This window comes from Notolepis coatsorum, assembly GCF_963971535.1.
Source record: "Notolepis coatsorum genome assembly, chromosome: 15".
NCBI lineage: Eukaryota > Metazoa > Chordata > Actinopteri > Aulopiformes > Paralepididae > Notolepis > Notolepis coatsorum.
In genome coordinates, this window is record NC_140179.1 from 18,400,449 (window position 1) to 18,423,547 (window position 23,099).

The window sequence follows — 23,099 nt, forward strand, 5'->3', positions numbered from 1 at the left end:
CAATTCCTGTGAGTCTATGGAACACATCTGTAAAGTTATTGTTTTTTTTAAATGCATTGTTTTGTTTTATATTTTTAATCAAGTACTCTAAAGCAAAATCTTTCCACTTCAAGATTTCAAGCTGTTTTGTCCTGGGCTCCGCCCATAAGTCACCCACAGTCTGCGACTGGCAGACAGAGAGAGAGATATGTTAGGATTTGGGGAAGAAAATAACCCAATATGCGGAATGACAGAGGAGCACCCAAACTGCGGAATGACAGGAGGAAACGGAGACGGTAGTTGCTCTTCTAAACGTTGTGTTCTATTTATTTGAGAACCACGAGAGAGCAAGGATATATTACAGGTACAAAACAAAGCGAAAGGCACAGCGAGCTGGCACTTAGAAAACAAGAACTGGTACATGAAAACAAAGAGCATAAAAACGGAATACTAACATAACTTACATTGACTCAAGCAACCAACAGGGCAAGGAAGAACAAGGCAGTGACAAGACAGGAACAGGAACATGGAGGTATGACACCACAAAGGAAGTGAGGACAGACCCACACTTAAATACATGACTAATTATAATTGACAACACCTGGCACAGCCAGTCCAAAACACAGAAACAATTAAACACCAAACTAGGGACCTGCACTGGCTCCCCATTGCTGCACGAATCCGCTTCAAGGCCCTCGACCTAGCATACCGTGCGGCAAAGGGAACCGCTCCCGCCTACCTCCGGTCAATGGTCTCCAACTACACACCCTCAAGATCCCTACGCTCTGCATCTTCTGGCCGCCTCAGACCTACTCCTATCCGAGCTCCGGGAGGGTCATCAAGGAGAAGCCGCCTATTCTCAGTCCTTGCCCCACAATGGTGGAATGAACTACCCCACCCCAGTTAGAACAGCCGAAACCCGTCCAATCTTTCGCCGGCGACTAAAGACGCACTTCTTCAACCATTATCTGAAATAAAAATAAAATAAAAAAGATATCTAACCCTAACTAACCTTACTGTCATGCACTTGTCCTAATAAACTAACCTACACTGTAGCACTCAACACTTTAATCCCCCATTGCTAGGAAACAATGCTAAACACTGGAAAGGCCATTTATAAGACATGGGACCTTTAATACATAACATACAATTAGTTAGTAAATGTTAAAAACAAAGACGGACATAATACATAGGGCTAAGAAAGAGCAAAAAAAGGAACTAAAATAGAGCTAAAAGTGATGATGCCGACCTATGGATTACTATGACAACCTAGGGGGGGGGGGGTTATGGGCGAGTTAAATAAGTTTGGTTCCTGTTAGGGATGTCCGATATTATTGGCCTACCGATATTATCGGCCGATATTGGCATTAAAATGTGATATCGGAAATTATCTGTATCAGTTTTTAAAAAAAAAAACGTATTTTTTTTACATTTATTTAACCTTTATTTACCCAGGCAAGCAAGTAATAACTAATTCTGATTTTATTTGATTGTCAAAAGTATGCATAATGTTGTGTTAATTCCACAACAAGAGATATGTAATGGTAATTACCTGAAATTATTCTGTTTTGGGGGGGGGGGGGGGGGGGGGGGGAAACCCCGCATATATCGGTATTGGTTGATATCGGTATTGGAAATTAAGAGTTGGATAATATCGGTATATCGGTATCGGTAAAAAAGCCAATATCGAACATCCCTAGTTCCTGTTGGTTGTCAGTTAAGGCCATGGGTAGGTAGGGAATTTATATAATAAAAAGTTTCCCACGGCGACTATGGATAGGGGATTTCTTTATTTAATTAAAATGTTCACGACAACATGGATGCATGTACTCTGCCAGCATGTTTAATAATATCCATAATACTAAAGGTATGACTAAGATTTTTATGGAACTTTATTGTAAAAAAAAAAATATATATATATATATATTTTTAATTTTTAATTTTTAAACTCATAAAATAAATTGGGTCGCACCTAAATCGGCAGGGTCGGTCGGCAACCGGAACCAAAACCATTTATTTTGATAAGCATTACTAATAAGACTGTGCGCATGACATTAGCCTATCGAACCACAGTATACAGGAGCAGAACTCATATTTGACGAGGATTGTCATGAATTAGGAGTTGAAGTAGACTGATAGACGTGGTGCGTTGAGAGCTCAGTCTAGATGTAACAAAAAAAAACACGGCTAGATTTAAAAGTTAATCGTTTATATGTCTCAGTAAACGTTACGGTAGTCTAATTTACTGACACTCTCGTATCAGTGGAACGGGCTCAATAACAGGGAGTTGTATTTATTTATTTCATTATTTTACAATTGAAACAGAAAGCATGATGAGAGGGGCTGGGCCAGGGGCTGAGAGGGGCTGTGGAGGGAGGCTCCCAGGAGGTGCGGACCCCTCACCCGGGGGGCTGAGAGGGGCTGGGCTGGGGAGGGAGGCTGAGAGGGGCTGGGCTGGGGAGGGGGGCTCCCAGGAGGCACGGACCCCTCAGCCCAATATATCGAGTGGCTCTCGGCACACAGCGGTCCGCATTGTTCCCCGGTTCACTGGGATGGCGAGAGGTCGATATTGTCGACAGCCACCAAAGCACGCGAACAGGGCTTTGTCATAGAAAAAAGGAGGTTGTAGGAATTGGATTTGTATCCTTGGCTTTCATCAAAGACTCAGATTTTCCACTTTTCTTGTGTTCCAAAGCACAGTGAAATACGTCCCTGTCTGTGTGACATGCTCGCTTCTCTCCCCCCCCCCCCCCCCCCCCCCCCCCTTGGCTCCCAGCGTCGGATACAACAGAACAGCCACCGAGCTGATAGGGGGATATTTATTGCGTTTCATTTTTATCGTTTATTTATTGCCTTTCTATCGTCGCGCCGGGCGGAGCGCCAGACAGCGGGACTTAACCCCTGGAGTCAGAGCGCCGCCTCTCCGGGCTCCCTGCCTCTCTGCTCCCCTCTCTCCCTGCTCCCTGCTTCCCGCTCCCCTCTCCCGCTCCCTGCTCCCCGCTCCCCTCTCCCCTCTCCCCGCTCCCTGCTCCCCGGTCCCCTCTCCCCGCTCCCTGCTCCCTGCTCTCTCTGCTCCCCTCTCCCTGCTCCCGCTCCCTGGCCCGTGGGCCTCTGAACACGGACTATTTATACAGACGAGAGGAGAGAGAGGCTGCCGCTCTGCTCTGCTATACAAAGATACGCGAAGGAGAGGGAGAGCCAGTGTCTCTCTCTCTCTCTCTCTCTCTCTCTCTCTCTCTCATCTCTCTCTCTCTCTCTCTCTCCTCTCTCTCTCTCTCTCTCTCTGTCTCTGTCTCTCTCCCCTCTCTCTCTCTCTGTTCTCCCCCCCCTCCTCTCTCTCTCTCTCTCTCTGTTCTGTTCTCTCTCTCTCTCTCTCTCTCTCATCTCTCTCTCTCTCTCTCTCTCTCTCTCTCTCTCTCTCTCTCTCTCTCCTCTCCCCTCTCTCTCTCCCTCTCTCTCTGTAAGAATAAGGTGTAATGACTTGGCTTAATGCCTCTGAATCCGAGGCCCAGATGTGACTGGTCTGTCTAACGACCGGCTGATCAATTATGGAAGCTGTCTGCTCCCGACCTTGACTTCAGATGGCCTGACTTTGACACACACACACACACACACACACACGATCCACACGCACACGCACACGCACACACACACATGCATGTGCACACGAGTCATAGTCATAACTCCTTCTGATTCCTCTGCTCCCCTGTGATGTCCTTAATTCAATAATTTCTTGGATTCTGGGGTTGTTTTTTCGGGGAGGACTCTCTGATTGGATGACAGTGATTATTGAAAATATGGTTGTTGGTTCAGACAGAGTCTGTAACCCTGGGTGACGGCCGGGTGAGGAGGTCACAAGTTCGAGTCCTGCGCGCTGTTCGTCATCATGCGGGGGAAGTGCCCTTGAGAGATGAGCGATACACTGCTCTGTTGTTATATATTTTTTATTGAACAATCTTATCACACTTTTTACAGTCCGTTCTATTTGATTATTTTTAGCCTATTTTAAACTGAATCAAACCGCACTTTTTACTCTATCTAATCTATTCTATTTTATTATCTGTATTACTGAAAAAACTGTGATTACCTTACCTTGCTACCTCTATCTTTTTGTATTAAATTTTTTATGCTCGCTTATGCCTGTATTTCTTACTGTTGTGAAGCACTTTGAACTGCAATTTCTGTATGAAAAGTGCTATACAAATAAATTAGGGATGTTCGATATTGGCTTTTTACCGATACCGATATACCGATATTGTCCAACTCTTAATTTACGATACCGATATCAACCGATACCGATATATGCAGGGTTTCCCCCGCCAAAAAACGGAATAATTTCAGGTAATTAACATTACTTATTACATGGCGTTTTAACATTCGCCGAAATGCTTGATTGTGATTGGTCAATAGCGCTCGTCAGAGGTCCGTTATTACTCGATAACGGACCTCTGCTGAGCAATAATGACCGCTGTGCGCAGCTGTAGCAATCAAGCCCACTGACACACTGCATCAGTGCAGCCAATCAGACACACCTGCCGGCTGCACTGACAGCGGAGTGTGTGTGACGATGACAGCGGAGCGACAGAACAGAACTGCGTCTGCATTTGATCTCGTCTTGTCGATGGTGTAAAATGAATTAGGTATATTGTTAGTAAGTTAGCCATGTAATAAGCGGGATAATGTATAGCTATACTCGGCGAGGCGCCTCTGTGTTCTAAACTCTGTGTCGGTCAATTATTTTATTATTATTTATTATTATTTTGCGACAATATACACAACATTATGCATACTTTTGACAATAAATAAAATCAGAATTTGTTCTTACTTGCTTGCCTGGGTAAATAAAGGTTAAATAAATGTAAAAAAAAATATTTTTAATTTTTTAATTTTTGTTTGAAAACCGATACCGATAATTTCCGATATCACATTTGAATGCCAATATCGGCCGATAATATCCCTAAAATAAAGTTATTATTATTATAATTATAATAATAATAATTATTATTATGAGACACTGTGGGGCCCCCTGAGAGATGAGACACTGGGGGCCCCCTGAGAGATGAGACACTGTGTGGCCCCTGAGAGATGAGACACTGTGGCCCCTGAGAGATGAGACACTGTATGCATCGATTCTAATGTGTTAGAATAGATTATAATCGAAACTAGACAATTCCGCGCGGGCGAAATTGTGAAAGTGTGGGTGACGCCTGTGCACCGCCGGCCAACGGGAGAGGGTCTCTCGCGAGTCTCTATGACAAACGGTTCAAAAGATACAAAAAGGGGGAGGAGCCAAACTATGGGCATGGTCAACATAGACCAATGAAAGAGGACATCCCTACTGAGTACAATGGCACAACCTCCCGAAATTTTTTCAAAACTCAGAAAAGTTTTTTAACACTTTGATTGCCTAAGGCTAAATTCATGATATACCATAGGTTGCCAGCTCTATTTGTCTATGGAGAAGTTCCCCTTCTTTGCAGGGCTATAACTTTTTAAATTCTATTGCTAAATTGCCATTATTAGGGCCCATTCAATGTCCTATATGTATTGTTCAGGGTGTATGAACGTTAAACTTTTTCATTCACATATTCATACTAAAATATGATCTAAAGTATAAGTATGTTTTCATCTCTTTCTGCAGCTTTCTCCAGAACGTGATCTATAGCCCCAAATGCATTATATTGATGATCAAATACAGTTTGATAGCAATCAGCGCGATATAAAAAAATCCAACTGGACGGACTTCTGGAAGTTACTACACGTCATCTGATGTTGACCGGATGGGCGAGGGGGCGTTTATAATTCCGTGGGCAGCGTTATACCATTTATCTAATGTGGGTCAAATGTTCATCATAGCAGTTAGTGTCGAACACGGAAATATTACACGCTAAAACTCACCCCAGTCTCCGCGGGCCGTTGGGCGATCAGCGTGGGGTAGACAGTTTTCCATTATGGGATGTAAAAATATCCGGTCCATTTCCAGCTTGTATAATAGTATATACGTCCAAATCATGTTGTTTATCGAGTTATTGGCAACGGATCGCTATGTATTGTGACGAGCTAGAGTGCCGGAACCTATACCGAGTGCCCGGAAGTAATATGGGTGAACAGCACATCGTCCAAGTAACTTCCTGTTTGGCGATTGCGCCGATCGGCCACCAGATGGCGCTCTTGAACCGCTAGAGGGTTCAGTGGGGCTTTTTGGTGGGTCTCAGGCCAGCGGATGGGAAATATGAATCCGATCACAGATTTTTGAAATATTGATATCAAAGACGAGTTACGGCGTCTTCGGCAACTTGAGCATGGCGGGGAAGGACGCCTAAACTCGTCTTCTGGCAGTTAAAGTTAATACGTTTTTTTTTTATATTTTTTTTTATTTTTCATAAAAAAAATATTTTTTGACAAAAAAGTCAAAAATTTGTTTTTCAGTCCCATTTCGGGGAAAGTGGTCCAGGGTGGTCGGATCTGGAGTACTGGCCCCCTTTTTACAAATCAGACTAAGTGTTGAGCTCCAGGCTCTGAAAAACTACTTTTTTGACTTTTTCGTCAAAAATTTTTTTTTATGAAAAAAAATATAGAAAAAAAAACTTTTTGTCAAAAAATATTTTTTTATGAAAAACAAAATATATAAAAAAATACTTATTAAAAAACTTTTTTAATGAAAAAAAATGAATTTATATAAAAAAAAACATTAAAAAACGTATGAGTTTTTCTGCGTTTACAGATGCTGTTCCGCTACACTGCTTTGATATATTGTTATCTGAGTGAATTCCAAGGCCCTTTTTCCTTCACTCCGTTTGACCTGCATATAACCCATATAACTCTGGATGATAGCATGCACAATAATGCCTTATTATACTATATATATATTTGTTTTCTTACCACGAGGCAGTGTCACTGCCTGGTAAAGAAAATGCAGGGGCGTGGCTAAAAACCAGGCTCAGCCAATATTTCATTTTAAGTTTCAGTTTAAACTTTATTTGAACAGGGACAGCACACATTAAGTAAATGTGTGAGAGAGACAGTGTTAGCCAAAGCTAATTTTCAACTGTTGTCCCTGGGCCAGGGCCCTCATTTATCAATAATGCATAGAAAGTGTTCTATTTTTGTTCCTAAGCATGGAATTTAGAATGTCTCTACACACAGAAAAATCGGGATTTATCAAACGTGCATACACAGGTCCTACGCACACCTGCAAGTACTCCGTGTTGATAAATGCCACTTGTTCTATGCTCCGCGCTCGTGCATGATTTTAAGTATTTGCATATAGAACCGCCTCTAATTAACCATATATGGTAATGAAACCCCCCCATGGAATGTAGAATAATGGACTAAGCAGACTTGAAACTTCACTGAGAGCGAGTCCTCTGTGATCAATCTCAGGCTCTAGTTTTCTTCTTTTTCGTTTTTAATGGGGCGACAGAATTTAATATAGATGACATTGCATCATTGAGATTTTCTACCATTTCATTTAGAGAGCTGTCATGATTGTGTGGTTCATGTAGTCTGATAAGATCAATGAACTTTGATTCAGCCTTGTCGTTTAGGAGTCTCTTTTGAACTATGATATCTTCTTTTGTTTTAGTAAGGGTTATTTGAGTATCAAAAAATATACAGTGATGGTCGGAGAGAGATAATTCAGTTATTGAGATATTTGTTATGCTTAGCCCAGTTGTTGTTATAACTAAGTCTAGTGTATTCCCAAGCCTGTGAGTTGCATTTGTTATATGCTGTATTAGGTCAAAGCTATCCAGTAGATTTTTTTGTTCTATAGTTTTGGAGTCTGTTTTCTTATTAAAATGGATGTTCAAGTCTCCATTTAGGATCACCTTATCATATCCGGTAACCAGTGATGCCACAGATTACTTGTAAAAGTAATCTGATTACTGATTACTGATTACTCCTTTAAAAAGTAATCTTAGTTACTTTACTGATTACTTGATTATCAGAGTAACTTAGTTACTTTGAAAGTAACTAGGTTACGAAGTCGTCCCCCCTGCTGCTGCCACAACATAAGAATGACAAAAAAAATTTAGTAAAATGTACTCAGTTTGAGTAAAATGTACTAATAGGGCAGGTAGGCCTATCTTGCTATCTATAGATCTATAGATTTCACAAAAGATAAATGGTCAATAACACCACATGTAGGCTGATATGTAGCCTACCTTTGAGGCCTGCCCCATTCAGATATGGTTCTACGTTATTATTATTTATTATTGTGTGAATGAATGAATGAAAACTTTATTTAACAGATTGCAGAATGGGTACAATACAGTACGGCTCAATACATACAATTGTTAAGGGGATGCAGACCTGAGAAAGACGTTTGTCTTGTTTCCATCAGGGTCCCCCATTTTCAATTCATATAGACATTTATGACATACACAACATACATGACATTTATGGCATAGGGACATATAGGTATTTAGTACTGATACATTTGTGACATAAGCGGTATTCAAATATACAGCACTGTTACCCCTAGATCCTGACAGAGTATATACATATGATGGGGAGGGGACTGTACATTAGGAGGGGGTGGGTGGGTGGGAGGGAAATATACATACGGCGGGGAGGGAATATATATACTGCAGTGTTGTCAGTGTGCTACTGACAACCTACATACTGCAGTATGGTGTTCCATGTTCATGAATAGTGCAATGCAAAAGATGTTTAACTCAAAGGTGGAACATACTGTTTGGCTGGTGAGCCTGGTGCAGCTCCGAGTCCTGTAGAAGTCGATGGTCGTGCTGTGCTGTATATTCCATATGCGGTAGACAGTATTTTGTTTCCTCCGCAAAGTGAATGTTTTTTTCACCCGGCTTAGCTTACACAAACGTTAAGTAGACTAGTGAACTTCCAGTGCAAGAAAGCGTTACGAGCGCGAGCGTCTCCCTGCTAGCTCGCAGGTCAGCCTGATAATAACAATAACAGCCGCGCCCACCAGCATGGCTCAACACGCGAGGTTGCGTGCTGTGACGTCACTCCCCAATACAAGGAAAAGCTTTCCAAACGTATATTTGACTGTCGAAAACGAAAGAAAATACTGCATTCCGCCTGCATTATGATGAGATAGTAACAAAATAGTAACGCACAGCCACTTGGACAAGTAACTGCAATCAGATTACTGGCTTGTAAAGATTAACGCGTTAGATTACAATTTTCAGGGAAAAGTAATCAGATTACAATAACGCGTTACTTAGTAACGCGTTAGTGGCATCACTGCCGGTAACACATAGTGAGATCAGTTCAGAGAGTTCCTGTATAAATATTGGTGAGTGTCTAGGCGGGCGGTATATTGTGACAATAATAGTTGATTCTGTTTTGAGCTCAATGGCAAGATATTCCATCGACATGAACTCGCCTAGTTCTGTGATTCTAAACAAGAGTTTTGAGGAGAAGATTGCTGCAACTCCTCCGCCCCTTCTGTTTTTTCTGGGTATTTGAAAAAAGTTATAGTCTGGTGGACAAGCTTCTATCATTATTGATGTAGCTGTGTCATTATTTAGCCATGTCTCTACTAGGCAGATGCAATCTAAGTTATTTTCTTTAATCAGATCATTTACTAAGAATGTTTTATTATTCAGTGATCTGACATTTAGGAGGGCTAATTTTATTTGTTGGACTTCTTTAGAGGAGGTCTGCTTTGGCTTGACCTTGATGGCCCTGAGGTTAATAGCAGGTAAACGCATTGATGGCGTATATTTTTCACCATGCCATTGGCTGGTTATGATTACCGGTATGTTTTGAGAGATGGCATGGCAATTGTGCTATACTGCACCGTACTGACTGTACTGTGCTTTCGGGGACATTTGATCAGACGAGATGGCCTTGTGTGATATGGGGGGGGGGGGGGGACGCCTTGTGCTGCTGCTGCACCTCGTGGCGAGATTGTGTCCTTCGTGATTATCTCTCGTGCTGGTATGAGTTTGATATTCTTGGAGGCCATTAAGGCATGACGCATGTTTGCTGCTAGAAGCCTCGAACCTAAGCGATTTGGGAAGAAGCCATTTCTTTGAAAACGTTCTGGGTTATTCCAGAAAACATTGAAGTTGTCAATGAATTTCAGGTTGTGTATAAGACATGGCATGCAGACCCTAACCATGAATAAAAATTTAGGAGTCGACTAAAGGCTTCTTGTCCTCTGCGAAAGCATGCAATTGGTCCACTGATGGACACATCAGTGTCTATGTACACAGACTGATGTTTGTCTAGTGTGTTTATTAAACATGTGAAATCGTCATTCAAAGTCTCTGTGCCAGTCTTCTTTCGCAGGATGTCAAACGATCCAGAGTGAATGACAATTTTTGTTATGCGTGGTCTGATCAGTGTTGGAAGTATTTCGGCCAGCTCTTTCACAGATGTATTGTCTAGACAGATATTTTCTGTGTTTGCCATCTCCACATACCTTGTTGTGGAATCTCCAATCAGTATGTCTGTTTTCTGTGTGAGGTTAGCATTTTTCTTTCCAACAGTTTTGGGGCCGTTTGTTTTTGGGCTAGGCCTAGCCTGCCGGTTCTTACCACAGTCCTGTGGCCTTGGTGAAGCCTCGCTAGCCTTCCCAATAGCCGGCATGTTAACGCTGGTCCCCGTACCTTCGGCGTTGGCTATCGCAACGTTCTCCTCGGCGCATGGTAGTCTCTTCGCTGTTAGCCGTTAGCTCTGTCTGGGTCGTGTTTGCTAGCCGTGTCGCTCGTGGCTCTGTTTTCCTCATCGTCTCGTCGTTAGCGTGTGCTCCGATGTGCCGGCTGTTAGCTTCGCTAGCATTAGCGTGAGCCCCGGCATACAAGCTGTTTGCTTCGCTAGTGTTAGCGTGAGCTCCGGTATTCCTGCTATTAGCGTCGTTAGCGTGAGCTCCGTTACGCTTGCTGTTTGCTTCGCTAGCGGCGTTAGCCACGCTTCTATGTCTCTTTGCTTTTGGTGTTGATATGCGTGTTTCCGAGAGTAGGTTGAAACTTTCCTGGCGGTACCGGGGGCGAGGTAATAGTCGTGTTCCTGGTTCGTTTATTTCTCCTTTTATCCTTGACGGTGGTCCACTGCTTTGGTCTAGCTCCTTGCTTGTGCCAGGGACCGTCTTTTGGGTGGTGCTGTTCTGTAACTAGCCTAGACCAGGTCTCAATCATGGTAGCGTTGGCTATATTTGTAGTAGCTTCAAAAATAGAGTCAATGAGTCGCTCATCCTGTTGGATTTGGTGCAGGATAGTAACTCGAGCCTCCAGCTCTACAATCCTTTTACTCATCCTCATGCAGCTAGAACATTCTGTGGGAGAGCCGAGTCCCGGCATCTTCCCTTATTAATTGTCTTTTTAGGTTAGGCTAAACTGAAGCTAAGCTAGGTACTTAGCTGGTGATGGTGGGTCTTGTTTTCTTTCAGCCGGGGTCTTTATGAAGTATTCTCGCCTTTCATAAATATCTTCGCCTTCAGCAGTGCCCGATATAGTCCTTTGTGTGTAGCTGATAAGACGTAGACTTCTTCATCTCGCTGGTCCTCCCACGGAGAGATCTTGCTACTCTCCTTTCGGCGAAGTACTGCGGTCATAAATCTAAATAAATAAATTCACAGTTCTGGAGAAGTACCATAGGAACTGGGAGTTAACATACAGAGTATTTAGAGTTGAAAGGGCTATAATAAATCATTAAGGGAGCGATAGGTAGAAAAACACGGAGCGACAGTGAAAAGCAGCTTGCATAGCAGAAGCAGGAAGTTATTAACAGATTGCAGAATGGGTACAATACAGTACGGCTCAATACACACAATTGTTAACACAATGTGCGCCATAAACGAGTTAACTCGTTATTGGCTGCCATGCGTTGAGCGCCAGAAACGAGTTAACTAGTTTTTGGGATCGTTATTTCGTTTATTCGCTATATCTATTCATAATTCATAGCTGCAGCCTCTGGTATCCATTTCAGAGCATTATTTGGAATTCTGATCAGATATTTGGATTATCTCTTTTGCATTACATCAGATACAAGGTAAGAACATCATATATGAAATTGATCGTTGATCTGACATTTATTTCTACCCCGATCACAGCTATTTGTGTGGACCGTGTATGGCTGTTTACCGTTGGGTAGGAGGGGGGGGGGAGGGGGCGAGCGCCCCGCTACAACGGTCATTTCATGTATGGACGAGGAGACATAATAGTGATAATCTAGCGTTGATTTCAGGATGATTAGATAATCAGCCGAAAAATTACAACGTGATGACTGGATTACAGTAAAATGCCGTTTTCTCGCCTTTTTCCTGGAATTACTGAAAAACACCCAAACCATACTCTATTCAAAACGGTATAAAACGGAAATGTACAGATGAAAAAACAATCTGTCTCGGGCATGTTGACTAGAAGCAACTCACTGAGACCCGACGGCGTTATTAGACCCATAGATATAATAAATATTTTAAGCACTCGCAAATGTCACAGTCTAAAACTATATCTGTTGTGAAGGATCAGATTAAACCGAATATATATATTTATTTATGGATATATATTTAATAGTATTTGTATATCGTTTGATATCCCCTGTATATTCCTTGTACAATATGCACTGAATATCCCTTTAGTCTACTAAACAGCCCATAATAGTTTCATTCTACCATTGGACGAGAACCTAGGTTCAAGTTCAATCGTGCCGACCAACATGTCGTGGCAAGCCCGGTTCCGCGTAGGAATACGTCTGGCGAAATACGAATGGTACTATTTGTTCACAGCGCATATATATATGGCGCAAGTAAAGTAGAACTTTCTTTTAGTCCATTAGTTCTTTACCCTCCAACCTAGTAACAGACGCGAAGCCTCACCCACGACGCACGTGTGGTGCAGTAAGGCCTACTTGGCCTCAGAATAGGCATTGAGATATCGTGTGGATTAATAGTTGAATTGTCATAGTTTGGCACTATACCGTCGAGTTGGACGTATTTCTATTAAGCTAATAATAGTCTATTATGTATGGTGCATCGTTCGGTTAGAGTTATAAAGTGAGCAGCACCCCCATCGTTCCTGACGTTATCTGGAGTCTTAACCAGGCTGGGCAGACCACTTGTGGTGCTTGCATCCGAGGAGCTCCGGGCCAGGACGAGTAGACCTGTACATTGGATTACTTTACCCGGACGACGGCGAGCCTTCCACGGCTTGGATTATCTACATGCTTTGGGTGCTTTGATTATTCCATGGATAACGGCCAACACTGCTGAGTGTTGGAACTACCCCCCGGAGAGGAGTCCAGGTGAGACGGCGCTCTACACCAGTGAGGTCGCCTCACATCTCTCCGTTGTGGACCGGCAGCTACCGTCCACCAGAGGGTCCAGCTGTATTCATCTGCGGACCGAGGTTCTGTGGGCATCGTGTTCAGGACTCTGAATTCTCCCAAGAAATCGTCGGCCAGATGGGATACCGCCAGCGGCTCTTCTAACCCCCCCCTCCTACTGTCTTACAACCAGCGGGACCCCCCCCCCCCCTTAGTGTATCCAGCTATAATTATTTAAGTACCATCGCTATAGTTCCCTAAAGAACCGGGTTGTATACTTACTCCCTGCGTAACCAGAGATTGGACATTCAATGTTGATTTACCTACGAATACTCATTTGCCATACAAGTGCATTTCAAATCATAAATGTCATCAAGTGAACGTTGTATATACCCTTTGCTATATAAAATATTCGATTTGTACATTTGTGTGGACTTCGTTTCATCAGGTGGGAAAGTGTTCATCATATCTATATCATGTACTGGATGGCCAGAAGTTAAAGTACAAGAGGTAGTGGTTTAATAATACCATACTTATCAATACAGTCAGGGAATTGTACCCCTCAGTTACAATTGGTCCTTCGAGCCGGAGGGTAACTAGTGTAATATTAATATAGTGTTATTAATATTAAAATGGCCTATGATGAACACTCCATGAAACGGTCCTCCTAACGTAGAACGCCCGCAGCGCAGACGACAGCCACCTCAGTACTTAGAGGATTACGCTGTCAGTCAACTACCTAGCCTTCGACGAACGGTAAACGCGGTAAAAGTAGAAAGTAAAATTATGTCTGACCTTAACGACCAGGTTTCCCCGACCACAGAGGCCCTAGTAGGTTCTAATGTAACTGACCAAGCTCACGGTGGGGACCAGGAGGGAGCTGACATGCCTTTACCCCCCGCCAATACCGAAGAAGTAGTCCCCGACCAGCCCCGGGAGGAAGACAACCCTACAGAGAGAGAACTCTGCACGGAAGAAGAGGAGGAGAGCGCCGAGGAAATTGAGCTCCAGGACTCCCCAACGAGTACACCCAGGAGCGGCTCACCCAGGAGCGGCTCACCTCCACAACCGCCTTCCCCCAGCGAAGCGGAGAGGATGCTACAACAGGCGTTCCTCGTCAGCCTGACAGCCTCTACCGAACGCGATCGACTTCAGGGTGAACGCGATCGACTTCAGGGCGAACGCGATCGACTCCAAGCACAGCAACGGAGCGAAGAAGAGCGCATACGCCTGGAGATGAGACGCCTTCAGACGGAAGAGAATATGGCAAGAGACCGGGCCGACGCCCAGCGCGCCGCTGCCGGTGCCCAAAGAGAAGCAGATCTCACCAAGCGCGAAGTCGAGCGCGACAAGTTACAAGCGCAGCTAATGGAGCAGCTGATCCTCAAGGCAACACCCTCTCCCTCCGCCAGGGGTTCAAGGAACTCGTCGAGACAACAGTCAAGGGCAGCGTCTCTTAACCGAGCAAGCGACCCTGAACTTGACCAACAGACCAAGCCTATACCCCCCGCAGACCCCCTTCCCAGACCGGTCCAAGCGAGACCCAGCTACAAGGAAGGAGCGGCATACACTGCGGAGAAGCTAAATAAACGACTACAGGATCTGGAAGACCTGATAGAGGAAGAAGAGGGAGAGGAGGAGAACCAAGCCCGACGACAGCACAGTACTCCACCGGACCAGGAGGTCCAGTACAGCCCAGGCTATACCCCCGCGGCGCTGCGCTACAGACCCCCGACTCTATTCACGGGTGAGCACGACGCACGACCAGCCCCGAGGAATAGCACCTGGACCAGCGGGCCATGGTACCCTGTCGGTACCAGCCCACAGAGAGGCGCAAGAGGGGACTCGCCTAGGAGGTCTCTCCCCCAACGCTCGCCGATGTATCAGCCATCCACGGCGTCATACATTGCCACGCCGTCGTTTCCAGACTTCACCTATGAGAATCGAGCACAGTACACGGAGCTCCGGATGTGCTTAGAGACAATGATGGTGGATGTCGCTGATGAACGCCACAAGTATGCAATATTACTGAAGCACCTGAAAGTACCGCGAGCGCACAATATAGCGCTAGCCTATGCCACCTCTACGACCCCATACACCGCGGCCCTAGCAGCGCTGGACCAGAGATATGGACGTATATGGGATTACGTAATCCAAGAGATAAGGCATATTGATCGCCTACCCCCAGCAACAGACAATCGCTCATTAGACGACCTCTCAATCAAAGTGCAGTCCCTGGTAGGGATGCTGGGAGCGCAACGGGAAAAGGGCATGCATGAGCTATACGCCAACTCTAACGTCGAGAGGATTTTGGAGAAGCTGCCACCCGCAAGACAAGAGCGTTTTAGGCGGCAGAGGGACTACCGGGATCCTAACGGCCCCGAACCATCCCTCCTTGATCTAGCCGACTTCCTGGCGAGAGAAGTCAGCAGCTTACGACTGGATATGTTCGGGTGGAGCACGCCAAGCTCCAGAGAGGCCTCCCTGATCAAAGGCGGCTTTGATCTCAGGCAGTGGGCCAGCAGTGACCCGCACGTATTGCGCAGCCTCTCCCCCGCGGACAAGGCTGCCAGCAGCGAGACCTGGATGGCGACCATCCCAGGAGAAGCCCAAGAAATGACACTAGGACTAGTCTGGCGCTTCAAAACAGACTCGCTCCACTATAGACACAAACCCCTGACTCCAGAGCAGGGAAGGTCGACGGCGACACCGACCACCAGACGGAGTGTGTACAGAACACTCGCCAGACAATATGACCCGTTGGGATGTATTCTACCTTACACCACCAGGGCAAAGATGATTGTACGAGCACTATGGGACAAGGACCAGGGCTGGGACGACCCCATACCCGCACACCTTGCCTCAACATGGAGAGAGTGGGAGACGGAACTCCGCTCACTCCCAGGCGTCAATATACGCCGCAGCTACTTCCCATCCACAGTGAGGCCAGAGACATGCAAGATTGATCTACACGTCTTCAGCGACGCCCTCGAAGTAGCCTATGGATCGGTGGCCTACTTGCGTGCCCAAGAGAAGGGAGGAAAGATACACACTGCTTTCATCCTGGCTCGCTCAAGAATAGCCCCACGAAAGCAACAATCTATCCCGCGTCTAGAGCTCTGCGCAGCCCTAGCAGGAGCGCATCTAGCCACGTTAATCCAACGTGAACTCACCATTCCGGTGCACAGAACAATCTTGTGGTCAGATTCCACGACAGTACTCACATGGATCAAGTCTGATTCATGCAGATACAAAGTCTTCGTGGGAGTCAGAGTCACCGAGATTCAAGAGTTAACAGAAGCAGCGAGCTGGCGGTATGTGGACACCAAACACAACCCAGCTGACGTCATCACCCAGGGAATGTCTCTGGATGACCTCACCCGTCGCAACATCTACAGTGACGGACCAGAATTCCTCAAGCTCCCGGAAGAAGAGTGGCCTACGCCCACCCCACGGGAAGCAAGTAACGAGGAGGCTGAGAACAAGAAACCTATGTTCTGTGGACTGAGCACAGTCGCCTCCACAGACCCCAACATAGATGACTGCATTACCCTAGAGAGTGCGCAGCAAAAGACATTCCTGTGGCACCACCCAGAGATTCAGTCCACCACTGACATTTCAGCAGCTGACTACGAAGAAGCAGAACTTCTTCTACTACAACGAGCCCAGAGAGACTCGTTCCCCGATGAGCTAGACTGTCTACAGGGAGGAAAGCCCGTCCCATCAGACAGCAGACTGCTCCACCTGGCACCCGAGAGTGACGCCCATAATCTCATCAGAGTGGGTGGTCGCCTGCGGAGAGCCCCCGATCTACCGGATGACATTAAGTACCCGATAGTCTTGAACAGCCGACACAAGGTCACAGAGCTGATCATAAAGAAATACGACGAGGATGTACACCACGCAGGAGCAGAGAGAGTCTTCGCGGAGATCAGACGTCGCTATTGGATACTTCAAGGAAGAGAAGCGGTGCGACGCTTCCAGCGAACCTGTCTAGACTGCCGAAAGTGGCGCGCGCAGCCCAGCATACCACGGATGGCTGACTTACCCCCCTGTCGCCTCCGACTCGGCGACAAGCCATTCCACTCCACAGGCATGGACTGTTTTGGCCCGTTGTATATAAAGAGAGGAAGAGGAACCGAGAAGCGGTGGGGTATTGTATTCAAATGCATGACCACCAGAGCGATACATATCGAGCTCCTTCCGACCATGAGCACAGACTCATTCCTTATGGCCTTCCGAAGATTCACATCACGGAAAGGAAAACCGTCTACATTGTTGTCTGATCACGGGACAAACTTCAAAGGCGGAGAAAGAGAGCTGAGAGAGAGCTTCCAAGCTATGGGCCCAGAACTTAAGACCCACCTAGCTCCATCCCAGATTGACTTCCAGTTTAATCCCCCGAACGCACCCCACTTCGGTGGAGCCTGGGAACGAGAAGTACGTTCTATAAAGACAGCCCTGTACGCCGTGCTTGGGGCCCAGACTGTGGCGGAGGAAGTCCTAATGACAGTCCTCACGGAGATCGAGGGAGTATTGAACTCAAAACCCCTCGGTTACGTCTCCAGTGATGTAGCAGATGTCGACCCAGTCACCCCCAACACACTCTTAATGGTGCGGCTGGACCCCGCGCTACCCCAGACAATGTACAGGCCTGAAGAAGCGAACGGCCGAAGAATGTGGAGGTACAGTCAAGTACTAGCTGACAAGTTTTGGAGCAGCTTCCTACTCCACTACCTACCGTCTCTACAGACCCGCCAGAAGTGGGTAAAAGAGAGAGACAATTTGACAGAAGGAACAGTCGTCATGATTATCGACCAGTCACTACCCAGAGCTATGTGGCCGGCTGGCCGCGTAAGCAAAGTGATCACCGGTGCCGATGGCAAGGTCCGAGCAGCTGAAGTACTCGTCCAAGGGCGAACTTACACACGACCCGTGGCGAGGCTAATAGAACTGCCCCGACTCCCAGATACTATCGATGATGACCATGACCCCATGACTTTGTGAGTTGACTGACCCTTACAGCGGACCTTGAGTGGTAGACAGTGCGGTTAATCTGTCTCTGCTTAGCTAATTAGGTGGGACTAATTAGGGGGCGGCTGTTGTGAAGGATCAGATTAAACCGAATATATATATTTATTTATGGATATATATTTAATAGTATTTGTATATCGTTTGATATCCCCTGTATATTCCTTGTACAATATGCACTGAATATCCCTTTAGTCTACTAAACAGCCCATAATAGTTTCATTCTACCATTGGACGAGAACCTGGCGCCAGCAGCCATACCCCTAGGTTCAAGTTCAATCGTGCCGACCAACATGTCGTGGCAAGCCCGGTTCCGCGTAGGAATACGTCTGGCGAAATACGAATGGTACTATTTGTTCACAGCGCATATATATATGGCGCAAGTAAAGTAGAACTTTCTTTTAGTCCATTAGTTCTTTACCCTCCAACCTAGTAACAGACGCGAAGCCTCACCCACGACGCACGTGTGGTGCAGTAAGGCCTACTTGGCCTCAGAATAGGCATTGAGATATCGTGTGGATTAATAGTTGAATTGTCATAGTTTGGCACTATACCGTCGAGTTGGACGTATTTCTATTAAGCTAATAATAGTCTATTATGTATGGTGCATCGTTCGGTTAGAGTTATAAAGTGAGCAGCACCCCCATCGTTCCTGACGTTATCTGGAGTCTTAACCAGGCTGGGCAGACCACTTGTGGTGCTTGCATCCGAGGAGCTCCGGGCCAGGACGAGTGGACCTGTACATTGGATTACTTTACCCGGACGACGGCGAGCCTTCCACGGCTTGGATTATCTACATGCTTTGGGTGCTTTGATTATTCCATGGATAACGGCCAACACTGCTGAGTGTTGGAACTACCCCCCGGAGAGGAGTCCAGGTGAGACGGCGCTCTACACCAGTGAGGTCGCCTCACATCTCTCCGTTGTGGACCGGCAGCTACCGTCCACCAGAGGGTCCAGCTGTATTCATCTGCGGACCGAGGTTCTGTGGGCATCGTGTTCAGGACTCTGAATTCTCCCAAGAAATCGTCGGCCAGATGGGATACCGCCAGCGGCTCTTCTAACCCCCCCCTCCTACTGTCTTACAACCAGCGGGACCCCCCCCCCCCTTAGTGTATCCAGCTATAATTATTTAAGTACCATCGCTATAGTTCCCTAAAGAACCGGGTTGTATACTTACTCCCTGCGTAACCAGAGATTGGACATTCAATGTTGATTTACCTACGAATACTCATTTGCCATACAAGTGCATTTCAAATCATAAATGTCATCAAGTGAACGTTGTATATACCCTTTGCTATATAAAATATTCGATTTGTACATTTGTGTGGACTTCGTTTCATCAGGTGGGAAAGTGTTCATCATATCTATATCATGTACTGGATGGCCAGAAGTTAAAGTACAAGAGGTAGTGGTTTAATAATACCATACTTATCAATACAGTCAGGGAATTGTACCCCTCAGTTACAATATCCATTGAATAAAGACCTGGCGATGAATGAGGTATCAGCGCCCCCTGGTGCTGGCGGTTAAGGGGATGCAGACCAGAGAAAGACTTTCGTCTTGTTTACATCAGGGTCCCCCATTTTCAATTCATAATGACATTTATGACATACACGACATACAGATATACAGTACTGTTACATCCAGACATTTATGACATACAAGATATACAAATATACAGTACTGTTTAAGAGACAGAGATCCTAAAAGAAAATATATACATTTGAGGGGGAAGAAAGTAACTGTACATTGGAGGGGGTTGGGGGGGGGGGTTTAGACATTTACCGGGGCCAGTTTTGAATTGCAGCCACCCGTAGGTGCTCTTTGAGAGCGGTTTTGAAGGTGGGTAGGGATTCACATTCTTTTACGGCTGTTCTAGGGCATTTCACATTGTTGCGAAACGTGTTTAGTCCCTTGTTTGAGCCGAATCTGGGTTGAACATGAATGATTTGTGGAACTCCCTCTGGTGTTGTGGTCGTGGAATTCACTGACCTTTGGGAAGTATTTCGACATGTACATGGGTATCTTAGTGGTGTAGTGTATCTTTGATTGATTGATTGATTGAAAACTTTAGATTTCAAAATGGGTACAATACAGTACGGCTCAATACAGGAGGACCCTGATGTAAACAATGTGTGCTCATGTGTGCTTGTGTGTGGAGAGTTCAGTGTTCAAGACTCTGATGGCCTGGGGGAAGAAGCTGAGCCGAAGTCTCTATGTCCTAGTTGCTGGTGTGCACAGGCGTTTGCCTGACCGCAGCAGCTTGAACAGGCTGTTGTTGGGGTGGTGAGGGTCTTTCATTATTCTGCAGGCTCTGGATTTGCACCTCTTGTTATATAAGACCTGCAGGGGTGGTAGTGCAATAACCGTAGTACGCTCAGCTGAGCGCACCACTCTCTGTAGGGCCTTCTTGTCCTGTGCCGTGCTGTTTCCTACCAGGCAGTGATGTTTCCAGTGTTTTTGTTCAAGCCGACTGAGGCTAGCTGAAATCTACTTTGTGTGTGAGCTGTACAGACAGGAGCTTGACCCCACTGACTTTGCATTAGTCTGCGGGCGGCTAACTAGCTAGTATGAGGAACAGCCTGGTAAATACATGAATGAATCTAATCTGATCTAATCTGATCTGATCTAATCTGATCTGATCTAATCTGATCTGATCTAATCTGATCTAATCTGATCTGATTTGATCTAATCTGATCTGATCTAATCTGATCTAATCTGATCTGATCTAATCTGATCTAATCTGATCTAATCTAATCTGATCTAATCTGATCTGATCTGATCTAATCTGATCTGATCTAATCTGATCTAATCTGATCTGATCTAATCTAATCTGATCTGATCTGATCTAATCTGATCTGATCTGCGTTGTGCCCCTCAGACGCGGACGAGTGCTCGGAGGCCACAGATGATTGCCACATCGATGCCCTCTGCCAGAACACACCCCGCTCCTTCAAGTGCCTCTGCAAGCCCGGCTACAAGGGTGACGGCAAGCAGTGTGAAGGTGAGTCACGCCCTCCTGACCCCTGACCCTAACTCTGACCCTGACCCTAACCCTAACCCTGACCATGACCCTGACCCTGACCCTGACCCTGGTTAGTGTGTGGTGGCCGGACAGTGAAGACCAACGACACAGAGTCCCTTTCTACCCATTACAGAGATCTAACATGCTCCCATGTGCCCATTTCCTCAACAACAACAACAACAACATGTGGCTCTGATGACACCCTGTTCCTCACATTGACGTGACCTCTCTCTCTCTCTCTCTCTCTCTCTCTCTCTCTCTCTCTCTCTCTCTCTCTCCTCTGTACCTGTCATACCACAACCCCCTCCCTCCCTCCTCTGTTCATCTTCTCATCCCTCCCTCCCTCCCTCCCTCCCTCCCTCCCTCCCTCCCTCCCTCCCTCCCTCCCTCCCTCCCTCCCTCCCTCCTCTGTTCATCTTCTCCTCCCTCCCCCCTCTCCCTCCTCTGTTCATCTTCTCCTCCCTCCCTCCCGCGTCTATACTTTCCGTAGCCGCATTTCTGCAGACCCCTCTCTGATTGGTTGAGCCCATTTCTGCAGACCCCTCTCTGATTGGTTGAGCGAAGCCCCTCTCTGATTGGTTGAGCGAAGCCCCTCTCTGATTGGTTTAGCTCGTCACGCGGCAAAAGGCGAGCGTAATGTTATCATATCAAGAAGATAAAAAGAAATGTACTACCAGATTCGCGTATAACGTTATTTCGCGCGACAACACAGCCAGCTGTCAGAAACTGTATGGTATATGTTATTTCGCGTTTTATTCATAACGTTATGCACATTGTAACGTTATATAACATAACGTTATGTTATTTCGCGTTCATCTCATGCACCTTGTTGTGTATCCTGTTTCTTTTTCCTCATTATTATATTCAGAGTTAATTATATTGTTTACACTGTCTTTCTTCTATTATAACCCTGCCCATTTGATGTTCCCAAACATTTTGGGAACATCATATTCAGAAAGTATCACAGAGACTTCTATTGACCAAGGAATTAGTTATTATTAGTAAGACACAACATTTCAATCAAACATATAATAACATCATAGCACCTGAGGAAGCGACAGCGAAACGCGTTGTGCAAACAATAAATAAGCAAAAACGAGTCCTGTGGAGTGTGCGGTCCCTTCTTTCCTTTGAAGGTTTTCTCCTTTTAGTTTATATAATAACATGTGTTTCATCATACCAACTGATCCTGGTGTGACAATACCTAACATTTAGATTAACCCAGTTAATGCCTTAACTAGACAGTTAGAATGTAACATTTAGATTAACACAGTTAATGCCTAACTAGACAGTTAGAAGAAAGCAGGAAGCCAGCACTCTCAGATTCAAAGTTTTAATTGCAGCCTGGAACATACATGTTTCGGAACCAATGTGTAACTAGACAGTTACAATATAACATTTATATTAATTAACCCAGTTAATGCCTTAAGAGAAAGAGTCTGGTGGTCAATGTCACTTCGGATTGCTGATTGCTACGGACTTTACTCCTGTTGGGAAACTATAGCGATGGTCTGTGCTCACCACACAAGCCGGCGTCTACCCCCGAGCTTCATTTTACCAATCAGAGAGGGGCTTCGCTCAACCAATCAGAGAGGGGTCTGCAGAAATGGGCTCAACCAATCAGAGAGGGGTCTGTAGAAATGCGGCTACGGAAAGTATAGACGCCTCCCTCCCGCGTCTATACTTTCCGTAGCCGCATTTCTGCACGACGCTCTCTGATTGGCCACTGACTGACGCTCTCTGATTGGCCACTGACATGTTTGCCCAATCGCGTGACGAGCTGTGTCTTTGCCCATTTCCGTGTCGAACAGCC

General features: G+C 45.7%; 1 protein-coding gene across 1 annotated transcript in view; it reads left to right on the forward strand.

The window, feature by feature from the left end:
* Positions 1-226: 226 nt before the first annotated feature.
* Positions 227-23,099, forward strand: part of scube1 (signal peptide, CUB domain, EGF-like 1) — a gene marked incomplete at both ends in the record, with an annotated part of 286,301 nt that continues 263,428 nt past the window's right edge. The window contains 2 exons of the mRNA XM_084330915.1: positions 227-275; positions 21,143-21,265. Coding sequence (XP_084187041.1) covers positions 227-275; positions 21,143-21,265 — 172 coding nt within the window. The remainder of the gene's footprint in view (positions 276-21,142; positions 21,266-23,099) is intronic.